Genomic DNA, 22,324 nt, shown 5'->3' with positions numbered 1-22,324 from the left:
TTTAGGAGCTAAAATTAAACTTACTGGGAAGTCCTTCTGTAATTTCATAGACTGCAATATGCCAGTCATTGTAGATATGCAGCATTTCAATGCAAGCTTAATGCACTTTTATCTTGCTTTGTAGTCAAAACTAAGCAGCTAGAATTCAAAATCTGCATTGAAGTTTTTCTATTTTCTCTAGCTCTTTGGTCTGCAATTCTATGGTGAAATCAGATGTTTTGCTGTAGCTTCAAGTTAGTCAGTGGCCATTTTACATCAAAGCTTTAGAAATAACATTGATGGTTAACTCCTTTTAGCTTATATATAGGCTTGGTAATGCTGGACTTTAAAGTCTGCTATCTTCCCCCCCCACCTTTCCATCTTAGATGCACTAAGCAGTGAAAACACAGGAAAGATGTTCAAATTTACTTACTCAGTATTTTAGCACTTGGCTTTCCTCCTGTATTGCCTCACCTCCAAAAAGAAAACAGTGCACATTCATATTCCTTTTTTATTGTATTCTTGAAGAAGAATGAAATTAAATGTTTCAAGTCTTCTTTTAGAGTATATTAAAAATTCTTTTTCCCCACAATAATTAAGGGGCAACCTCAGAGTTTAAAACTTGCAGGTACTTGAATAAGGCAGCTGGGTGACTTAAAGGAACTTGTCACTATTTTAAAATTACATTTTGGTAAATTTTCCATTTTGTAGCTAACAGTTTTTATAGGTGATTTTTCAACTGCTTCAATGAGTGGCAAGACAGTTAATCGTTATTTTACTCACTCGAAGTAGTCTGGTTGTTCACTTGCTGATGAAGGAGCTTCTGCAGAGGCAGTGGAAGTTTCTGTAACTCCTACAGAAAAGCAGAATTTTGACACTTGCGATGAACAGATTTTTTAATATAGCCAAACAATACCAACCTGATGGGCTTGAAAAAATCCTTTAGAGTTTTATTCTCACAGTAAATTACTTGGAATAAGCTTTATAAGTTAATAATAGGGCTCACACGACCTTCTCCACAGTAGGTACTACCAGGGTTTAGAAAGAAGGCATGGCTACTTTATTCTACAGGTTCTGCACTACTGCAGTATTAACCCGAGGTCAGCTTTTCTTATTTGAAGACATGACGTGGCATCTGCACAGCAATTCAAATTATGCAGTAACAGAGGTAGCTGCACAAAAGACAACAGCTTGATATATACATATACATATATTTATCTCTCAACATTCAGGTTCCAGTGAAAAATAGAGGAGAAAGCTGAAGTTCTTTTCACGCCATGTTTTTATCCCTCTTTCCCTGCCAATTACAGATATCCAAAGTTAGATTTAATTTTAGCACTCTTCTAAGCAGGAAAGTCAATAGCATTGTATATGGGTTACTGGCATTCAGGCTTCAATAACCTGCAACAAAGACTTGCTCCTCATTAGCGTGGCAATACTGGGTTTGAAAGTTATTTGCACTTGTAAATTGCTCTTTTGCTCTTTTAAATGGCATTATGAAAGCACAGTACACTTAATCTCTAATCCCTCTTTTTAAAGGAATATTTCAGGAGCCCCCTATCTTTTTGATAAATAAGAAAAACAGCTACCACAGGGAAAAGTTAGCTGGAACAGGAAGGAACACTCACTATTTTAGTAATCTCTCTCTGCTTTTCATTTTGGGTTTTGTGGCAAGCTTAAAAAACACACAATCCCTTATATTCATTATTATCTTACATTGCCACTGTTTAAACACAGTATTTCTGCTAAAGTGCAACCATTCTTGCCAATCTCTGAGCCATCTGAGCTTTAGGTCATGGGGAGAAAAAAGAGCTGTCATGTGATGTTCTACTCAATTCTTTTGCTTTTAATATTAAAATTATTATGTGGTATAGCAGGACTATAAAAAGAAGTGTAAAAGTGGGAACAAAATTTGAGAGAAATGCAAACAGTAATATTAATAGTCACAGTATGTACAATACAACTTATGTGAACAGTTTTGCTGTGAGCATTTCATTTCCAAAAATTCAAGTGCATTTATTGACATGGCTCGGTCCATTTGAAAGATTCAGCGTAAGCACCAACTTGAAACACAGTACAAGTTTTTCCTTCCCTAGCTGTTTGGATTTTTGTTACTGGCTTCTGGAGAAAGATGCTCACATGTTTATAAATTCAAGCATAAATATTTTCAAAGCAATCCCAAGCCATGTGGGCACTATGTAGTATGTCCAGGGTAAATGTGAAAAGACCATCTCAAAGCACCCTTCTCTACAAGCACAACACTTCAAAGAGGCACCCTGCACACTCTGAAGATGCCTCTGGGCTATGACAGGAAAGGGCTAAACCGGACTTCTAATTTGCAGGCCAAACCTCTGAAATTAGACAACACACAGATTTAACAAAGGAACTGAACTCTGTCCTATTGTGTGTGTGTGTTAAGAAATCAAGTATTCTTTGTGCATTTCTGTTTAGCTTTTCAATGCCATTTTAAGCGTTCACCATTCCTACATCTTTCGAAGTAATAAATTCTGCAGCTAAAATGGAGAGAGGGTCACAGCACAGTTCAAACCAAAACTCTAGTAAACCACATACCAATTTAGGTAGGTTTTAGACTTTCCATGAAAAGGCAGAGTTTGATGAACTTTGTGCTGTGATGCATGATGAAATACATTTATGTCTGATCAGTTTCAGTAAACTAGCAGGCAATAAATGTGTGACAGGTTTTTATCCTCAGCATGCAGTCTTTAAAACTTGCTGATGTAAAAAGTGGAGTAACTTTCAGTGAACTGTCAGTTTACTGGAAATCAAGCATAAAAAAAAAAATCCATTCCTTGTGTTTTTCTAGTATCTAGCTCTTCCTGTTAACCAGTTTCTGCCCAACAGAAATCTATTCAATATTTCTTTGTTCTAATGATTTTTGTACTACAGAGTGAGAATTCTTAAAAATGAACCTAATTTTAGATAAGGTTCCAGCAGAACAGCTTCTGGGTTTTGTTTTTTGGTTTGGGTTTTTTTAAACTAACAGTTACAATGTAATGCAATGGCAGAAAAAAAATACTGATTCTTCATGACCATAAAGCAGGGATAATAGCAAAGCACTTAATACATAGCAAGTGGTCTATTTGCATTTCCAGTCCCTGTTTTTGCTGGCACCTTTTCACCAGGGTTACCCATATAGCAGTTAGGAAAAGCAGCATATTAATACCTTGACCTGAATCCAAATGGAACAATATTTCCATCTTGGCAGTTCCTTCTTTTTGACAGTGTTTCTCCTCCTTGCTCGCACTCGTAGCGTCCTGCATTTCGCTTTTGTCCTCCTTATTATGCTCTTTTACCTTCTCAGAACTTTGGTCCTTCTCGTCTGCTGGCTTGGGAGGCTCCACCTGCACCGCAGCAGGCGCTGGCATTACCGAAGGAGTCTGAAAGCTGTATTTTCGTTGCTGGTGCCCACAGATCCTACTGCTGTTTTGACCGAAGCTGTCCACCGGCAGGTCTTGTGTCCTTTGCCCCTCAGGGGTGCTGGCGGAGTGGGAGCTGCCAGTTTGAGGAGGGTTGGAAGTGGGAAGGAGTGTGGGAGGCATTAGCAGAGGAGCAGGAGTAGCAGTGGCTGGACGGTGGGGAGGCTGCAGCGGTCGAGGGGCGGCAGTGGTGCTCTCCCTGGAGGCAAGAAAGTGGCTGCTGCACGATGGCTGGACTCGACTGTTCAGGCGAGATATCCTCTGCTTTTTGGTCATCAGAGGATTGCTAAAATTGGTATTCAAACACCATGTCTGTAATAATAATTAAAAAAAAAAATCATAAAAATCTGCAGGATTAAGGTTTGTTCCTGTTCTGAAAAAGGAGCATTTCTGAACAGGCAATTGTTGAAAACACATCTTTCTTATCTAAAAATAGCTGTCAAACAAGGAAGTATTGCAGCTAAACACATGGTTTATTTCACTCAGTTTCTAATCTTATGATTTAGCAAGTTGTTCTTCAAATCTACAGCTGAAAGGCTTTGGGAGAAAGCTTCTTCAGCAGCTCTATCAAAGGCTTCACCAAAACGAGTAGGTCAGGTCGGTATTGTTTAGGTAGTGACTTCTGTTCGGCCTGGGTTAAGAGTCAGCTTTTGCTGTCACACAGCTGTATGATTTACTAAAGCAGCCCTGAGAAGCACACAGCAATGTGCTTATCAGAGCGTGTTAAGTGCAAAGCTGATCAGAACAGGTAAAACCCCCGGTTTTGCTACAGGTACCATTCCAGCTATTCTCCAGCTGAAATGCTTGTTCGCATCCTCTTCTTTAGCAAGCATACACTGCTTGTGTTGATGTGCAAGTAGGAGTGCCAGGCACAGCCCTGTGCCACCCTGTTGAAATAAACCCAGATTCTGTGTGTACGGGGGCAGGTGTAAAGAGGTCCCTGGGACCTGCACCATTTCATGTTCTGACTGGAAGAAAGTTAACGAAGAACAGAGGTGTGTCCTCCCTCCTCTACTTAAATGTAAATAGCTCAGTGCTGAAAGACTTTCTGTACTTCCCAGCTTACTGCTCTACACTGCGTGCACTGAAGTGCAGTTTTAGTCACAGAAAGTATCAAACTTTAAGGAAAAGTAATGCCTTTTATGCAGAGTTTTCCAAGCTTCTTCTAAAAGGGTTTGCATTGTCCTCTTGTATTGATAGGAAAACAGGATGTACACATTTTAAGTCTGAAAAGGCTGGGAGAAGGCAGATGTACTACCTGCTGATTCAGAGCTGCCTCACCTGGGCTACCGTGAATGAAAATGGGTGCTTAAATGATGCCAACAGGCGGGGAAAAAAAAAAAAAAAAAAAAAAAAAATCCTCCAAGTGGACCACTACTGTAATTTCTCCTTATTCCAGACTTTCCTAAGCTTTACATTTACACAGTAGCACTAGCACGTTTATGCATATTTTATATAACTACCACATCACAAAGAACCTTGAACACAATGCAAGCATGTACCAAAACCACATACACATCTTGTCTTTAGAAGACCTTCCTAGGCACCAAGATAAACAAGTTATGTGGCAATACAAAACAGTTTTAAGTATTTAACTAGAAAGTACAGGGTTGTGTAACAATAATGGGCAACGAAGAAGTTCAGCAGGTGATTTTAAACTCTACAGGCAAGTTTAGGCTTCTGCAAGGTCAATGTGCTATGGATGGACAGTTACGACTTAGGCCAATGTGTTGGCTGTTCAAACACAACAGCAGTAGTCTCTGTCAGAGATCTAGGTGTATTTACAAAATACTGTGTAGGCAGGAATTGCTTATTTTTTCTGAGTATTTTAATAAACATTCTAAAATACAGAACACTAAATATAACAGCCCTTAAGCTATGTGACCATAAGTTTTTTCAGTCTTTGACAGTGCAACCACCTTTTAAAAAAAAAAAATCCAATTAGAAATAAATGCTTCAGTTTTTCATGTGTTAAAGACAATATCAATGCTTCACATCACAGCTTTTACACCAATATAAGGTGTGATAAATCTAAATACACTGTAAATAACGTTAAAAAAATAAAAAATACCTGAGAAGTTGATGGAGCACCTTTACTAAAAATTACAGCAGATTCCAAACGACTGGGGCTGGTGGCATTCTGAGATGACTGTAATTTTCTGTAAGGATGACCCAACATTTCAGGTTACAAGGCAAAAATGTCTATGTCATAGTTCTTTCATTATAGGGAAGACAGACATTCATTTCCCAGAAAAAGTTTTTCTAAATGGCTATTTTCCTTCCCCTAGAGACTGAACTTACTTAGCAAGTATTAACTCCAATGACTGTTTATCTGTTTCATTGTATCCAGGCCAATCCTTTTGAACGTCTTTAAACACAGAATCTTTCAGACCGTAAGAATTATCCTTTGGATTCAGGTTGGCTACCTACAGGAAGACATTTAAGAAAACAAATGTTCGTTATACCTAAATGCAAACTACAGAAATAAGATTGGTACTGCAAAGCTAAATCAAAGCTGCAAACAAAATCACGCACCAGTTTTCCAGGTTTTTTTAGATGTGAAGATCAAAGTAGCTGTCATGTAACGAGAACCAATTTTAAAAAATGTGGTCAATTTGGGATGTAGAAATTTGGATGTAAGAAAATCCCAAATTGCTGCAAGCATGTATGAATCGTACTGTCGTGGTTTAACCCCAGCCAGCAGCTAAGCACCACACAGCTGCTCACTCACTTCCCCCCCCACCATCAGGGAGAGAATCAGGGGGGAAAAAAAAAGTAAAACTCATGAGTTGAGATAAAGACAGTTTAATAGAACAGAAAGGAAGAAAATAATAATAATAATAAAATGACAATAATGATAATAAAAGAATTGGAATATACAAACCACGTGTTGCACAATGCAATTGTTCACCACTCACCAACCGATGCCCAGTCAGTTCCCGAGCAGCGATCTGCCCCCCCCCCAGCCAACTCCCCCCAGTTTATATACTGGGCATGACGTCACATGGTATGGAAGACCCCTTTGGCCAGTTTGGATCAGCTGTCCTGGCTGTGTCCCCTCTGAACTTCTTGTGCCCCTCCAGCCTTCTTGCTGGCCGGGGGTGAGAAGCTGAAAGATACTTGACTTAGTCTAGACATTACTTAGCAACAACTGAAAACATCAGTGTGCTATCAACACTCTTCTCATCCTAAATCCAAAACATAGCACTATACCAGCTACTAGGAAGAAAATTAACTCTATCCCAGCTCAAACCAGGACACATACTCTTATGAAAAGCTCTCTCTGCACGATCTATCTGTTTCTTTATCTTTAACACAGCATTGAGAATCAAGGCAAACTATGCCAAAACTTTAAATCTTACTGCATGAAATATGTTGAGAGGCCTAGTTTTTTATTCGTTTTTTTTAATTTGTTTGTTTGTTTAAGAACTGAAGAACATTATCTCCACATACAAATTCAGAGTTGTTCAACTTCAGGAGGACACCTGCTGTTCTTTCATTTTACACAGCTATACTGCTATGGCAGAGCACAGACTGTGCCTGGAACAATGCATGTTTTCGATCATCTCGTTAACAACCACAGTATGTCATCATTTGTCTTGATAAACAGAATTGCTGTTCCTTCTCAAGTGCCTGAGGCACAAGAAACTATATCTTTCTACTGAATAATTGTACACGATAACTTAACTAGCACTAAACTTCTTGTAGTACGAAGATGAATTATTCACCTATCCCATTACTTTTAAGCCATATCGAAGTTTTACCTAATGGGAAAATAGTAACTGTACTCCTATCTAACAAGTTATATTGTGAAAACAAGATTTAGTGCTAAAATGTTTAAGGAGGGGTGTACAGCCCAGATGCATTCTTCATCTTGCAGACACAGGTTCATTACAGCAAAGTATTGTCCCGAGAAGGTCGTGCGCATGCCTTGCTGTATAGCTTTGAAAATAAAATGGGTTTGTATCTTCCTTAAGAAAAATACAAAGTATACTCAAAAAGTTAAAATGAGCTAGTAAAACCCGGAGACCATTGACACCTAAAGTGCTTGTTTAGACTTCATCACCTGACACCTGTTCAGAGTTTCAGAGAAAGCCTCAAAGAAAAAACAGTCTCTGTCAATTTGCTTGACACAAAATGCTGAATAACTCATCAACACACCACCACCACTTTTTGCAGCTTTGCCTGTTTTTTCCTCCAAAACATGATAAATACTATTTCATGTCTGTGTGCATGTCTGTCTGGCTGCAGCTTAAAAAAAATTAAAAGTAACAAAGATACCCGGAAACAGTAATTCACCTGTTAAAAAGAGAACTAAATCTGTATTATAAGAGAAGCAAATCTGTGCGTATTAGATCTTAGCAAGTTCAGGCTGCTGATTTTAGACTTGTACAAAAAAATTCATTATGAAGCTAAGAAAAACGTGAGCAAGGCTTTTCAGGGTGTAATGCTGCTAATACGACCATTTCTGAATGCAAACCAGTACCTCGAGGTAGTTCACACCACACACAGGAAAGAGACTCCAAGAAAGTCTCCTTAAAAACTGACAGGCATAATGGGGCAGAAGAAAACTTTTGCACCTTTTATCTTCTTATGGAGCCAAGGTTTTGGAATTTTATAATCAACTTAAAGCATAAATTGACTACTTCAATTTGTATGTAAGAACATGGCTCTCGTTAAATTGTGTATGTCTTCAGGATGAAAAAACCCTACCATTTTACTGGGCAAACAAAGCAACAACACTTAACATATTCAGGGAATGAGTTTTTAAAATTCAGTGTAAGATCAACCAAAGCTGTATAAATGTTGAATTTTACTCACTTTGATTGGTCCCAAAACACTTTTTTCCTAGATAAACAGGAAAAATTCCTACTTTACGTATTAATACATGCATTATTCAGCCACTGTCTATGGGTACAGGGAGAATTTAAAAAGTAAGGGAGGACCCACTGCATCATACAATACTTTGAGAAACCTTTTCTGAACTATTTTAGTAGAAAATTAGTAAAGGACGCTCTTGAACACACAGCCTAAAAGTTTAACCTATACAACATTATAGGCTTACCAATAATTTTGATAGATAACGAAATACAGGTAGAACTTAGCTCAAAGGAGCACTGGAAAAGCTACTGAATAGAAAAAGGTTTCAAGTAAGAAAAAGACACAATCCACATCATAGCAAAGAAACACTATGCTCAGAATCAGACTACCACCTTTTTCATTTACGGTTTGGCTGGAACACCCCTCCCTGGATTGCAAATCTAACAGATCTCAAGAGAAGAAAAGTACCATTGACAGGCCACCTAATACATTCAAGTGAAATACTAACCTATGTGATTACCAAACTTCTCTTCTCCTAAACTCGTCACAAGAAATATTAAGTACTATGACAAACTATTTCACACAATCAAGACGACGCATGGCATTTTCTCTCAATTAAGCAGTTAAGCAGTCCAAGTAAGAGAGAGAGGAAAAAATAAGACATTAGGAGCAACAAAGCTAGAAATAGTTAATTACTTCCTGCCATTCTAGCAATACAAAACCACTTCCCCCAGATTTTTCAATCTTTCTTTCCCTTCCTCACGTTGACTTGCAGTTTGGGGCATCTGTATAAAGTTTACTGAAAAACAAACAAGGAGCATTACATAAGTTGTTTATTATTTTCTAATTTAAACACTGGAGTAACACAGCTCAAAATTATGATTAAATGAATAGCAGGAGGGAAAAATTGCTGGCACAAACTCCATGATCTCACCTGCCGAAGGACAGTTGCAAGGGAATTCTTGTCCTTTTGGTTGACACCATCTCTCTGCAAGCGAGCAAGTAGCTCTGGTTTCTTGTAATTCTTCAGTGCCAGTAAGTGAATCACCCTCTCCTTGTATGGTCGCTGAGAAATAGCATTACGTGAACGAGTCTTCCGTACCGTGTTTGCAGAGGTCGCGGGTGTTGGTTTCTTCATCTTGGGCACAGTATCTGGAATGTTCTGTGGTCCTCTTTTCACCTGTACTTTTCTTCCTAATGTAAGGGGGAAAAAAAAAAAAAGTGACATGGGAGGTTGGGAGAACACAAGAAAGTCGATTTAAAAGACTTTACCAAGCCAGATAAACGCTGAAAACTGTATCTAGTTAGCATTTCAAGATCTATAAGAATACAGGTAGTAAAGATGCATTGAGCAGTAGGAAGACTTTACTGATTACTTCTATAGATGGTGCTTTTATTATTTTTCCAGTTTATAAGCTCAAGCACTGAATACCCCAAATCAGGGATTTTTCTTTTCTTTTTTTTTTTTTTTTTTTTTTTTAAGACTACTCTAAAGTGTGATGCAAAGGTCTTTCATCTAATTAAAAGATTCCCCATTAATGCCTAGCGAGACCAACTCTACACAATTAATTGCATCACTGCTTAAAGCAACTACCAACATTTGGTGTTAATCACTTGAGTTACACGACATTTTAAGCTGAAATGTTCCCCTCCTATTAAATAAGCCCAGGTTTGTCAGAAACAATACACCAAATATTTAACACTTCTTGGGACCAAGGCCAGATAAGTTTTAAAACATGGCCTACACAGCATTTTGGATCAAACTCTATAAAAAGACATGTTTCTCAACCGGAAGAACAATCCAAGTGTTTGCAAGTGATGCATCCAGGATTTAAAAATAACACCACCCAACCTGAATCTCAGCTTTCCAGAAAAGACCCAAACTTCTCTGCATTTTTAAATAGCATTTGCTATCAGACAGAAAAAAAAAAAAGCTTGATCAGAATATTACAGAAAATCATTGCAGTAAATATTGTTTGCAATCCAACAGAGGATGTGACACAAACCAGGCATTTTTCTGAAACCAGCAACTCACATTTGGTACATGAGGGAGACTTAACGAGTACTGGTGAGAAAATCTGTAGCTTGCTCTCTTCTATCAGACACACAGAGACTGAGCTGTGCTTATGTACCGCAAATACATAGCAAAAATTTGTTTCCATTTTGCAGTGGAGGCCAAACTTCTATAACCTTTCCACCGTGCATGTTCCCTGGACTGTGCCCTTCTGCTTTTTAAGAACAACCCTAATAGTGCAAACGCACACAATTACATTTTTAGAACAGTATGAACTTGCCAGTTGCTTATTGAACCCATTTCAAATGTTTTGACAAGTTAAATGCAATGTAGATACACAACCCCCCAGCACAGCTGATTGTATAAGCAGCATTCAACCAAAACACCTCCTAAAGTCATGTCACTGAATCACTTAAAAAAAATTAACTGACAACATAACCAAGCATTAACATGATTAACAACTCGAGTTCCTAATTTGTACTGCATGAAGCATGTTGCAGAGTCACTCCTGTGCCCTACCAGCAACTAGACCCGTCCTCCCCGAGCTTCCTCAATGTCAGCCTGAAACAAAAGTACCCCCAAATATCGTAATTGCCCTACTGCCAGTCTTCAGACCCATTTATTTAATGTTAAATATTCACTTAAGATCTATTTAAACCACGAACAAGAATCATGCAGATCACTGACATGTAAAATAGAACTTCCCCAATGAGGTGTTTTAAAATACATGTGGCTCCTCTCATGCTGCCGTTAAAAGAGCAGTTCAGACAATACAGGGGAAGCAGTCCCAACTCCGTGTCCCGGTACTAACCCATGCCACGCTGCCTTAGCGTCAAGGCCACATACGCTTAGTTTTGTATCTCCAAAAAGCCATGACAGTGCTGGCTCAAAATGCTCTGCAGTAAGCTGTGGCAGAGCAAGCACTGCACAATCACTGTCAGGGATGTCCGTGCTGGCAGAGGGCTGCAGCTGCAGCCAAGTGAGAGTCTGTTCTACGTAATAAAGACAGATGTACCTGATTCAGCTCGCTGCTGTGGGCAGGACCACCGCTGCCTGCACAACTGAATGCCTATAAGGTGGATGATCTACCTGCAGCCGGTGCCAGGCTCCTCGGGGAAACGGTACTCAGAACAGTTTAATAATGAATGACACTAGCGAAACGCTTTTTGTTTTGTGGAAGACGATGAAATCCATGGGAAGGTGCCAACATTACTTTAACTTTTTAAAAAAAACCCAACCAACCAAACATGGTCTTGTGGTAATTGTTGCTTATTAATGATCACAACATAAAATAAATAAAGTTTAATCAGCATTAGCAAGTGTGAAAAGCAAAGTTTTTCATATTAAGTTTATGAATTTGTACATGAGACTTCCCCAATGTTAATTTTTTTAGATTACAAATTAAGGTTAATGGTCTAGCACAGTATTTAGGTACTTAAAAGTACTGTTACAAAACCAAAACATTAGCTACGAAACCAGAGAATCTAAGTGCATTGGGTGGTAAAAACCCTCATTTCGATGGTCAAAATTTTAATCAGGCAAGCAATATGGGAACAGTGAAAGACTAATGTCCAAAAGTAGCAACAGGAGGCTGCAAATCTCCAACATGAGGGCAAGCTACCTACACACGAGATCTCTGAGCACACCACCTTTCCCAAATACACGCTGAAAAGATGAATTACTGAGTTTAAAAAAACTTACAGACATCCAGTAAAAAATGAAATACAACCGTACCTACAAATGGTCCACCAGGTTTAATAAACTTTGCACTTCGATTGCGCGACTCCTCTTCTGCCTGGGTCATGCGCTCTTTGGTCATCAGATAGGACTCACTTGTTGCACATACTGTAATTTTATTCTGTATAGGTCCCAGGCAACTGAGTTGCGAGGCTTCAGAACTATAAAAACATTGAAAAAAGTTGAGCCCAAGCACTAGTTCAGGTTTAGAAGTATGGTTGCATCAGGAACTTTAAAACCTGTCTTAACAGGTGAAGAAAAACGTTTTTCAGTTCTGACAGCGAACTAGGGCACAAATGCATTTCAGATCGTCTCTACACATCCAAATTGTATCAGTTTTACCTGTCTGCATAATTACAATTTCCTCACATAACCGTACTTGAGAGGAAGGCTGAGGGCAGCGTTGATGGCTGCTGCAGTGACAATTACCGGGACCACTCCGGCAGTTACGCTGACACCCTAATGGCAGCCAGGTCCTGCCCCGGAGGCTTTCCGCCGGCCGCCCGGCTCTCAGCTCAGGACACATCTCCTCTCCTCCCCCTCAGGTGGCCGGTGCTGGCCCTGGGCTAGCGGTAGCCCCCGGCGCCAAGCCAGCCTCCCCTCCAGACCTGTGCGCGGCCCGCGCCCCGCTCTCCCCCTCATCTTGCTTTCAAAGATGTCCGCCCTCCCTGTGGCCCGCCCTGTGCGTTCGACAGCGCCGACGAGGGCCCGCGGGCCCACCCGCCCGCTTCTCCGAGGATTCGTGTTCGGGAAGAGGCACCGAGAGGAAAAACCCCGCCTGAGGGGAAGGACGGCGAGGTCGCCTCCGGAGCGTCAGGCGTTGGGCTTCGGGAAGCGTCGCTGGAGGAGCCCGGCCAGGAGGGCACCTTGACTGACCAACAGTGGCTTCGTTTAAACTGGCCTAATCAACACCACCCTTAACGAGTACCCCGCTGCGGCACCCGCCGTTGCACCAGGTCTGACCAGAGAAAGGACACCGGCTTCAGCTAACCCTAAACACTTTAGTTGCCCTAAAAACTCCCCGTCAAGGCTCCAGGAAGGGTCAAGAATCCCACGTCCCACCACGTCGTTTCTGCAAGTCACAAAGCTGGACCAAGCCACTGCCCAATATTTCAAGACGATACAGCTACAGTTTTGTCCATAGCCTAGGGGTATGTATTGATTCCTTGCTCCGAAGTCACCGCGTTTACAACGGAAAAAAGGTCCTTCATTCCATCTAAAGCACAGCTTTTACACATTGCCCATTTTCTTGAACATCACTGCCTTTATGTGCTTTTTCACCACAGGAATGGCCAAGGACTAATGGAGACACTGTGTAATCCCTCTCCTCGGGCTAGGCATTTTCAAAATCCAAGCCAATTTTGAAGCTAGGCCTGCCTTGAGCACAAAATTAGACTAGACACCCTGCAGAAGCCCTTTCTGGTTTTATTTTTTTTAAATGACTCTGTATGTAACACTACACAAGTTTTGCATTAACCTTGCAGGCACTTTGCACTAACTGAGAGCTGGCTACAAAGGACGTCGTGAAAGCTAGTCTGAATTAGATTTGAGAGATTAGTAAAACCACATTAAAACTACCTAGGCATGCTATTCAGAATGATTCAAAGCTAAAGCAGCTTAAATTTAATCTTACTTAAAAAAAAAATACAATTTAATTCAATGGAAGGTGCTCCTTCCCAAAGAAGAAAGTGCCCTAAGAGATGCTCGGGAGAGGCAAGCCAGGAGCGGAGGCAGGACCTCTCACCCCAGCATGCACTCCTGCCGCTCGCTTTGTGCCAGCCTTGGCAGCTGTCTGGCCCCTTTCAGATACGGTTTAATAAAAAAAACAAACAAACAAAAGCAAGGCAAAAAAACCCCAAACCCCAAAACCCACACTGCCCCAGGCTCCCCAAGGTCTGCTGCTAAACCGTCTGGCTTTTTGCCAGTCCCGTCAGTTAAGTGAGTTCACTGACAGGCTGTATTGTAGTAGAAGAGACCTAACGCAAGGCGAGAAAGAGAAGGATGAGGTTGCTGACAGATCTCCTGTTAGGCAAAGAGCTATTACATCAGCTCATTTTCTTATTGCTCCCAAAACCCGCTATCTAGACAAATCCCTGTTTTGAAATCGAAGGCAGAAGCTCTCCTGTGACTGAGAACCTGAGCAGCACCTTTTGGATACATGTGTCAGTGTACCTGTTTGCTATCAGCTTCCCAGATCAATACACAAACTCTGCCTGCGATGTCCTAGTTAATCAAATGGGACAGTTATTCAACACCACTGGACTACATTAATACTACGCTGAACATAATATTCTACAAGCTAAAGCACACTTAATGTAAAAGCACGGTATTTTCTTGCCTTTTTGGTAGACATTAACACTGTTCACTTTGACTCAAAGGACCAGGACAAGATGCTGCTGTGTTATGTTTGGGTTCTGAAACACCATGGTCATGCAATTATGGATAAGGTCACTGACTTATGTGGTTCTTAAAATAAGACAACTATCCATCATGGCCAGCATGCTAGCATGCTGCCAGCCATAGTCATATATACATATGGTTGCAGAATGGATCTGGTCTAGCTTGGATGATGCTGAGCTCCAAATGCTTTTAAAAATAGCACTAAAAGGTGAGAAAGTGATATAGAGAACGAACTGCTTATTGCTTAATGATTGTCTCTCTGTAACTTTACATACCAAGGACTGGTGTTTGTCAAGGATTAAGCCTGTCAGAGACTGGTACATGGGAGTGATGAGCAAGAAGGAACCATGAGCGATCACAAAACTTAATTAAATGTTTGATGAATTTACAATCTTGTTGAGAAGGCACAAGTAGAGGCCTTGCTTGGATAGATAGGGCTGGAAAAGATAAGAACTCCTGCCACTGTTCTTGTCCTTGTAGATAATTTAGCTTAAACTAGCCATATGGTTCCATACCACTAATGAAAACTTAGATAATATGAGCACTAACAAGCACTGATGTATCAAAAAATGTAAAGGACCATACTGCGCAGAATCACCTGAGGAGGGTCAAATAGCGGACAAGTGAGGAAGACTATGGAAGACCACCAGAGGACTCCTGAAGACCACCAGAGACCTTCAATGCGCCTGCGCAAAGGACATTTGCATATTCTAATAGTTTCCCAGAAAACTAATGAATATGTATAACATTTCTCAGAAATCTAGTGAATATGTATGTAGAACATGTACTTAACCTGCACAATTAGACCTGATGGTGTGCACGATAGGTGGAGCGATCCACCGTGCATCCAGCGCTGCCAATAAAGAATACCTACTCAATAGTTAATCAAACTATTGTGTTAGTTTCTTTGAATCAAAAGTACTCAAAAGGCTACTTTTTTAACAGCAAAACCAAAAAGAATTCTATGTAAAGGCAAGTATTTATAATTAGCAAGAAATCATGCTACTGCTAGGAATTAATTTTCTACTGCAGCTCATCACTAGGAGCATACTTCTGTTAAAGGTTTTCGCTATATGCTCAAAGCCACAGAATCTACTTAAATTTGCCATGAAAGAAAACGTTAAGTAAAACTTACCTTGAGTCTGTTTGCTGGATACAGTCAAAGCTTCCCTGAGGGTTATCTTTGCCAACATTTGACAAGTAGAAGTTAAACGTATGCTGTTCATTTGGCACATCAGCTCTGGGAATTTTAATAAGCTAAAAGGAAAAAAAAAGTTCATGTAAAAACTTCAATCTACACTCCTTTGCTCGCAATTAACTAGGACCATAATTTTAAATAGGAAACTGTATTTTGAAAGTTTTGATATGATTTCAATGATGTCACTAAAAAGACTGCTTTGGCACAATTCTCCCTCTGAAAGTAGCGCTGGCTATGTGTCTGTCACAGCAGAAACTGGAAAAGTGACAGCTGCTCAGCCTCTAATTCAGCAAAGCATTCAAGTAGCAAGTCATCCTTTCCCATTTAGTGGAATTAATATGCACGTGCTTAACTTCAAATGCAAGTGCCTGAGTATAATCAAACGGACCAAAGCTCAGCTAACAAAACAGAGAAGAGCAATTTGCACAGACCACATTGGTCACTGCCCCAACTTTGTGATTTATTCAGTCCTAACAAAGCACATACGGGAGTCGGCTCCAAGAAGGTAAAAAACCAGCAACATCCAAATTATAAGAGTAAAACTTCCTAAACTATAAAAGATGAATTTGAACTCCAACAGGCGCTAAAAGCCTTTTTTCTTTTACTCAGCTCTAGATGCAATTATTTGCATAAATGTGAAATGTAAATAGTTTTTTGTAAGTTTAGTCAGACGTAACAAAACTTGATTTCCTTGGCTGAACTAGTCATTTAGCACAGAATGTGCTGCATTCTGCTGGAGCTTAAAAATGTAAATATGAGAAATCATTAAAATGTTTATTAGCATAAGCACATTTTTCAGTGTGCTGCTACACAAAACAATGCCAAAGCACACAAAAACTACTGCCATCCAACTACTTTATTTTGAAGGTAAAATTAGCTTGCAGTAAATCTAAAAAGCTATTCTTCTGAAATTTCCTTGAATTTTTAATGGAATATTAAATACAGCTGACAAAGCTAGACATGTAAAAGCAATATTCAACAGCCACTTAGAAATCTTTATCTCAATATTGTGCTTGTGAGACTGGCCAGTCTTCATAAATGTCAATGTCATTTGCGTGTCAAAGTGCTGCTACAAAACAATTCCATTATCATTTGTATTTTAATCGTCAGTACTGGCAGAGCTTACCAACAGCTTGGGACAGTGACTGGACATGCAGGAGAAAGACAAGTCACCTGAACACCATATTCTTTTACTTAAGCTTCAAGTGCTAGTATGCCTAAAAGAGCAATCTGTGCATTTTATATAAGAATGGAAATAAATCAGGTAAGTTACCAAACACATAAGCTTGGATTATATATGCAGCTTTACCTTTTAATGATTATGAAGGTTGCTACAGAGTAACTATCAACCTAAGACCACCACAGGGGCCCAAATGACACTAAAATTCATCTACATTCTATAAAATTAACTACAACTGATAGAATGTTTCAGCATACTGGTTTTACTACAAACACAGCAGCTGTGTATGTGTGAATCTGACAATTTGAATTCAACCCACTGTAGAACAGGTAATGTTTTTTAGCCCAATATACTTTTTGGAAAATGAACAAATATATTCTATGATCAATCTAAGGCCGGCCCTCAATACATACAGCCTAGCAAAAGGAAGCAGGTAACGTTGCTGTGTATGCTTGGAACAGCAACAAGCATGTTTTTAAATGTGCTCTAAGGCCAGCTTCTGTCTTCATGTTGTTGCATAAAACCACATTGAGCCACTCTATGGTTTAATACAGCAATTCTTCCAGAATTTTAAATACAGATATTAAGGTACAGAAATTCCTAATGTTTAAGGTGATTTCATGCATATACATTCTTCAGGCTGATCAATGGAAAAAAAAAAAAATTTGCTCAAAATAAGTTCAACTTAGGACAAGCTCCGAGGGAAAAAAATGCATTTTAAGTTATATTAAATGCAATTAAATCAGAGCCTATTTCCCGTATTACGGTTCAAAAGTGAAAGCCCACACATTTATGACATGGAACGGAGAATAATTATTGAATCTGGAGGTAACAAAGCTGGCACGGACAAAATGCATGAGGATGGAGTTAAAATTCACAGCAGTCTTGAAAAACTGGGATGGAGGTCTGAAAATAGGTGTATAATAGCCTTCAAAAGAGGCTGTGCAAGGTACCTCATTTTGAAGTAAAAACCCCACACAGGGCAGCACCTGTACAGAAAATGATCTGCAGGCTACAGTTGAACATCCAACCAACACAAGCCCGCAGGATCATGCTTTTACAATACTGGGGTACACCGACATGACTACAGCAACAAGAAACAGCAGGTTAAACTGCAGGACCGTGATGCGAGACTCGCACGCAGGAGCTGCTGCCCTTGATCCACTTTCTGGCTCGCCAGAGGCTTCCACCGCGCTTGCCCCCTTCCAGCACCACGTCGCACAGCACTGCTCCAGAGAAGCAGGATGATTCAGCAGCCGCCCGTGCAGAGCAAATCCCAGCCCTGGTGTGCTGTCCCCCACCAAATGCCAGCTACCGGCTTCGACCTGAAGAGATTTCAAGGCTCCCTCCCTGCTTCTTTGCAAAGATTACCTCGTTCCCGGACAAATGAAGTAAACTCATCTTACAGAGGCACCCTTTTAAAGCATGGGGCTCTTGCTAGGCAATATGCAGCCTAGAAAGTGTTCCTAGGATACTAGCAAATTCTCAGCAACCTAGAGGAGGCAATACTTGAACAGGATAAACTTGCTGACAACACCTGGGTTTGCAAAAACTCCTGCCACCTCAAACCCTTAAGATCAAGTTTTACTGCCATTGACATAGTTGCCGTTTCTTTCTGTATCTTGCAAGACAAAATAACATTTTGAAGCAGTTTATAGACTCAGCAGCTTCTGCAAATAAGCCTCCTGTTTTGAATAAACAGACCAGTTTTTACACTGTAAATTTATACTATATGGTTCTGAAAAGTTCAATAGGCAGTTCAAGGATTTTTAGTTTAATCAGAATTAAGATACTGCATTCAGCTTGAGATAAGCATAGTGGCAAAAAGTTTGTTTTTCCTATTTGAGCAATACTTGCAGAAAAAGGTCAAGGAGCCTGTATTAAAAAAAGTACACATTGGAACACCATTAATCCATAATAGAAAATAAATCTTTGTTTGCATCAGGAAGAAGCACTGCAAGCCCATTGTCAGCACATTTGTTTCAGAGAAGCTGCTTTTGATTTGTATTCAACCTTCCATGTATAAAGAGCATCCTGGCTGGTACATGGCCTGCAACACATTGAAAAGAAATTTACAATATTCCTTTACAGCAAAGATGGAGATTTCTGAACAGCAAACACCCACCATTATTTACAGCTGACCTACACTCTTCTTCTAGAAATAGTGAAGTCCTTGCCACAATCCTTCATTAGATCTACTGTAACCTTACCAGCAACCAACCAAATAGGGCAAGAAAGGAGACGAGAAAGCTCTGAAGAGAAGCTGCATGTTTGCACAACTTATCCAGAGAGTCACCCTGATCATGTCCAGACAAGGGAAGAGGCCGTCTTGAAAGCACGTGTATGAGAACACAGTTCACAACAATCTCTCCCCCTGGTTTAGGCACCATCCTAATAAAATGAACCATGCATCTTTCCCCTAATATTGCCCAACTTCAAACACGTTAACTAACTGGTCTGAGTTGGCAAGTCTGCAGCCTATATATTTCCCAGAATACATACTAGCACAGGAAGGCAGGGCATCGTTTTTCTCCTCACATGCCCGAAACGATTTATCCTTGCACATACTTATTTCCCCATTTATGCAAGAAGCCCGTCACATGAAATACTTTCTCCACTGCCAGAAAACACATCCACATAGGCAGCTGTGCTAAACCTTGTGCCAGCTCCCCCATATATACCACCCAACATGTGCAGCCCTCACTGCTCTTCCCACTGCCTTCTTGCTGCTCAGCATCCTTCAGAGAAGTGACCCAGTTTCAGCTAACACCCAGCTCCAGCCTTAATACGTCTCTTAGCTGCCTGCTTCTAGCTAAGGCCACAATTGATAAACACTCAAAGAATATCACCGGTCTGTTTCATAAGATAACACAGATAAGTTGCGGGTGAGAATTTACAACGCGGTAAATAGCATCCATTCGTGCCTAAAAGTTTTAGCATCCCTGCAATGTTACCAGTACCACCCACAAGTGCTTCTCCTGAACGGCCAGGAAACAGTATTGGGAGAACGCAGGCACTAAATGGGAAAAAACAAGCTAAGATGCACCTAAGGCATAGACAGGTGAATGCTCAGTTTTCCCCACCAGGCTTGACCAAATTTTCTGCTCTGTAGTGACCAGCTGTTTGTTCCAAAGCCTCTCCTTCTACATTTCCTCTCCACATTACTTCACAGCTGCCTTCTCACACTGCTTTACCATCTGTATCATCACCTTTGTCCTTTCCTGTACTGCAGCAAATGTACAGCAATGGCATTTGCAGAAGGGTCCTCCTTTCCTAGAGCATCACTTGCTAAAACACAAACCAACAACTTCTTTGTTGCAGTTAGATTTAGCACCAAAGGGCAGAGAAGTGTCTGTAAGCATAGCAGTGCACAGGACAGTGAGGACACCAAACCTATTTATTTACCTATATACAGTGACACTCATGCAGATGCCAGCTTGGATATGCTAAAGCAAATCCCAGGAAGGATGGACTGAGTTGGTACAGGGTCCTCTTGAATTTAAAAAAGTCTTAGCAGAGGATATAGAAAACAGAAGTGGAAGAACAATGTTCTGTAGAGGTTAGGTCTTAGAATTTTTATGCTTTTGAAATTTGAGACTTTGGGATAAAACGGTAAAGTTTTCTTACTGCAAGCTGTTTGGAAACAAAAGAATGGAAAGAGTACTTCTAAATCTTCTCAAATGAAAACAAGCTTCCACCTTTAACTGTCAAGGAAAAAGTCAAGACTTAAAACACACTCGGATGAATGCTGGCAAGTTCCAATCAAGCACCTGTGCGACCTGGGGAAAGCCAGGCAGATGAAGGTGTTAACACAAGCATGCTTTGTGGCACCCAGGGGTACCCTGTTCCTCCCTCCTGCCTTTCACCCCTTTGCAGAGGGAGTTCTCCCAGCACAGCCCGCAGCTGCAGACCCTCACGCATGCACCAGCACACCGGTCTCACATGCACGCAGAGCGGCATGCTGTGCTTTGGCCTGTGTCACCACCAGCCAGGCTGGAGCACCTCAGGATGAGCGTCAAGGGCTCTTGACCCTCTGCAGCCTACTTTAAAATGTCATTTCAAATTCTACATCCTCAAACTGGCTTGTAATTTCTTACCATCTAATGAATTTAGTAATAGAGAATATCCACTAGAATAACTCAGACCCTTGACTTTAATCTCTTCCTCTTGGTAATTGATTTCTGGATCTATCATTACCCTCTCTCTCTCTGACATATCCTCATTGGCTCTGTAACGTAAGAACAGTTTTCGTAATTTTCTCCTGAAGTTCCTGTGTGGACTCACTCCAATTTCTCTGGCTCATAGCTTTTTGTCGCTTCTGTCTTCCTCCTTTCCATCATTCCCGCTGATACCGTGTGCTGTTATTGTACCCTCAAATCAGGCCAGATGTATTTTGCTCTCTGAGCCTGAGTCACTTAATCTCTTCTTTCTGAACACTTCTACCCACTCTCCTCTTGTTCTTCCACAGAACAGCATCACGTCATCAGGTTGACATGAGCACTGTATTTTTAGGTGCTTCCGCTCAGCGGATGTGTTCAAGTCCTCTCTCTCCTCTGTCTCTTCTCAGAATCGTTCCAACCTTACCATCTCACCAGTAGTTTTCCCTCAAAGCCTTACTTTTAAGGCTAAGAGTTGGTAGCTCACAAACTTGAGCTGGAATCTGCTTCCTGCCCCATGCAGGCATCCACACCACTGCCCAGCTCACGCCACAAGTCTCTACAACAGGATTAAAGGATTTAAAAATTAACAGTTGCAGGGCCCTCCAAGCTAAGCTCTTACTATTTTTTTGAGAGACATTTCCAATTAATCCATTTTCTGGAGCTTACTCACAGTTTCTTTAGAGCAACACTTTATTTGCCAAGAGGCAAACCCCTGCTACTGAGGAAAGGCACTGCTTTGCTCAGCAGCGACACTCTGCCATGTTTCATGTAACTTCCACATTTACAAATCCCAAGAGGGACAATTTTTGCCATTGTATGATTTGGATCTTTGCTACAGTGGCTTCTGCCCAGGTGGGCTTGCTCCCAAGCTTAAAACTTTGTTTCTTTGTCTGTGTTAATGTAGATGTCCAGCCTGCACCTTCAAGGAGACAAAAGTGCTCCAGAAACCTACTTGACCAATTTGAAACTTCAAAAAACTGCTCTTAAAAGTGAGAAAAATCTCAGCGCTGATATGTTTTCATTTTAATACTAGAATTCTTTTGCAAAATGCTGTTTCCTTCATTAAGGAAACCTCCTCCTCCTCCTCCTTCATTAGATCTATACTACAGAATGTGCCCAATGTCCCTTTCAAGAAGGAAATTAAGATGCCTTTCTACAGAAATCATGTGACTACATGTGGCTGCCTTGCAAAAAATATTAAATATTTTACTACACAGAAACCATTTCAAATACATACATTTTACTGATTATGTTGACATGTAGACAAATGGATAACCTTAAGGGAGAAGACTTTCTTTTAGTTTCAGTCTTCTCGCCCCTCCTTCCTTCTTTCTCTCTGGCCTTTTTTCTAAGAAGTTACGTCTGCTTAATAAGCAGTTTTTCTAAGAACTTAATATC

General features: G+C 40.5%; 1 protein-coding gene across 2 annotated transcripts in view; it reads right to left on the bottom strand.

The window, feature by feature from the left end:
* Nucleotides 1-22,324, bottom strand: part of ELL2 (elongation factor for RNA polymerase II 2) — a 47,694-nt gene that overhangs the window by 4,099 nt on the left and 21,271 nt on the right. For both annotated transcript variants that reach the window (XM_030004463.2, XM_030004462.2), the window contains exons 3-9: nucleotides 15,524-15,645; nucleotides 11,986-12,149; nucleotides 9,172-9,431; nucleotides 5,718-5,842; nucleotides 5,488-5,575; nucleotides 3,164-3,728; nucleotides 763-832 (exon numbers count right to left, since the gene is read on the bottom strand). In XM_030004463.2, the coding sequence (XP_029860323.1) occupies nucleotides 763-832; nucleotides 3,164-3,728; nucleotides 5,488-5,575; nucleotides 5,718-5,842; nucleotides 9,172-9,431; nucleotides 11,986-12,149; nucleotides 15,524-15,645 (1,394 nt within the window). The remainder of the gene's footprint in view (nucleotides 1-762; nucleotides 833-3,163; nucleotides 3,729-5,487; nucleotides 5,576-5,717; nucleotides 5,843-9,171; nucleotides 9,432-11,985; nucleotides 12,150-15,523; nucleotides 15,646-22,324) is intronic.

Source organism: Aquila chrysaetos, chromosome Z, assembly GCF_900496995.4.
Source record: "Aquila chrysaetos chrysaetos chromosome Z, bAquChr1.4, whole genome shotgun sequence".
NCBI lineage: Eukaryota > Metazoa > Chordata > Aves > Accipitriformes > Accipitridae > Aquila > Aquila chrysaetos.
The sequence above is the reverse complement of the archived record's forward strand: the minus strand, read 5'-3'. Positions and strand labels throughout refer to the sequence as shown.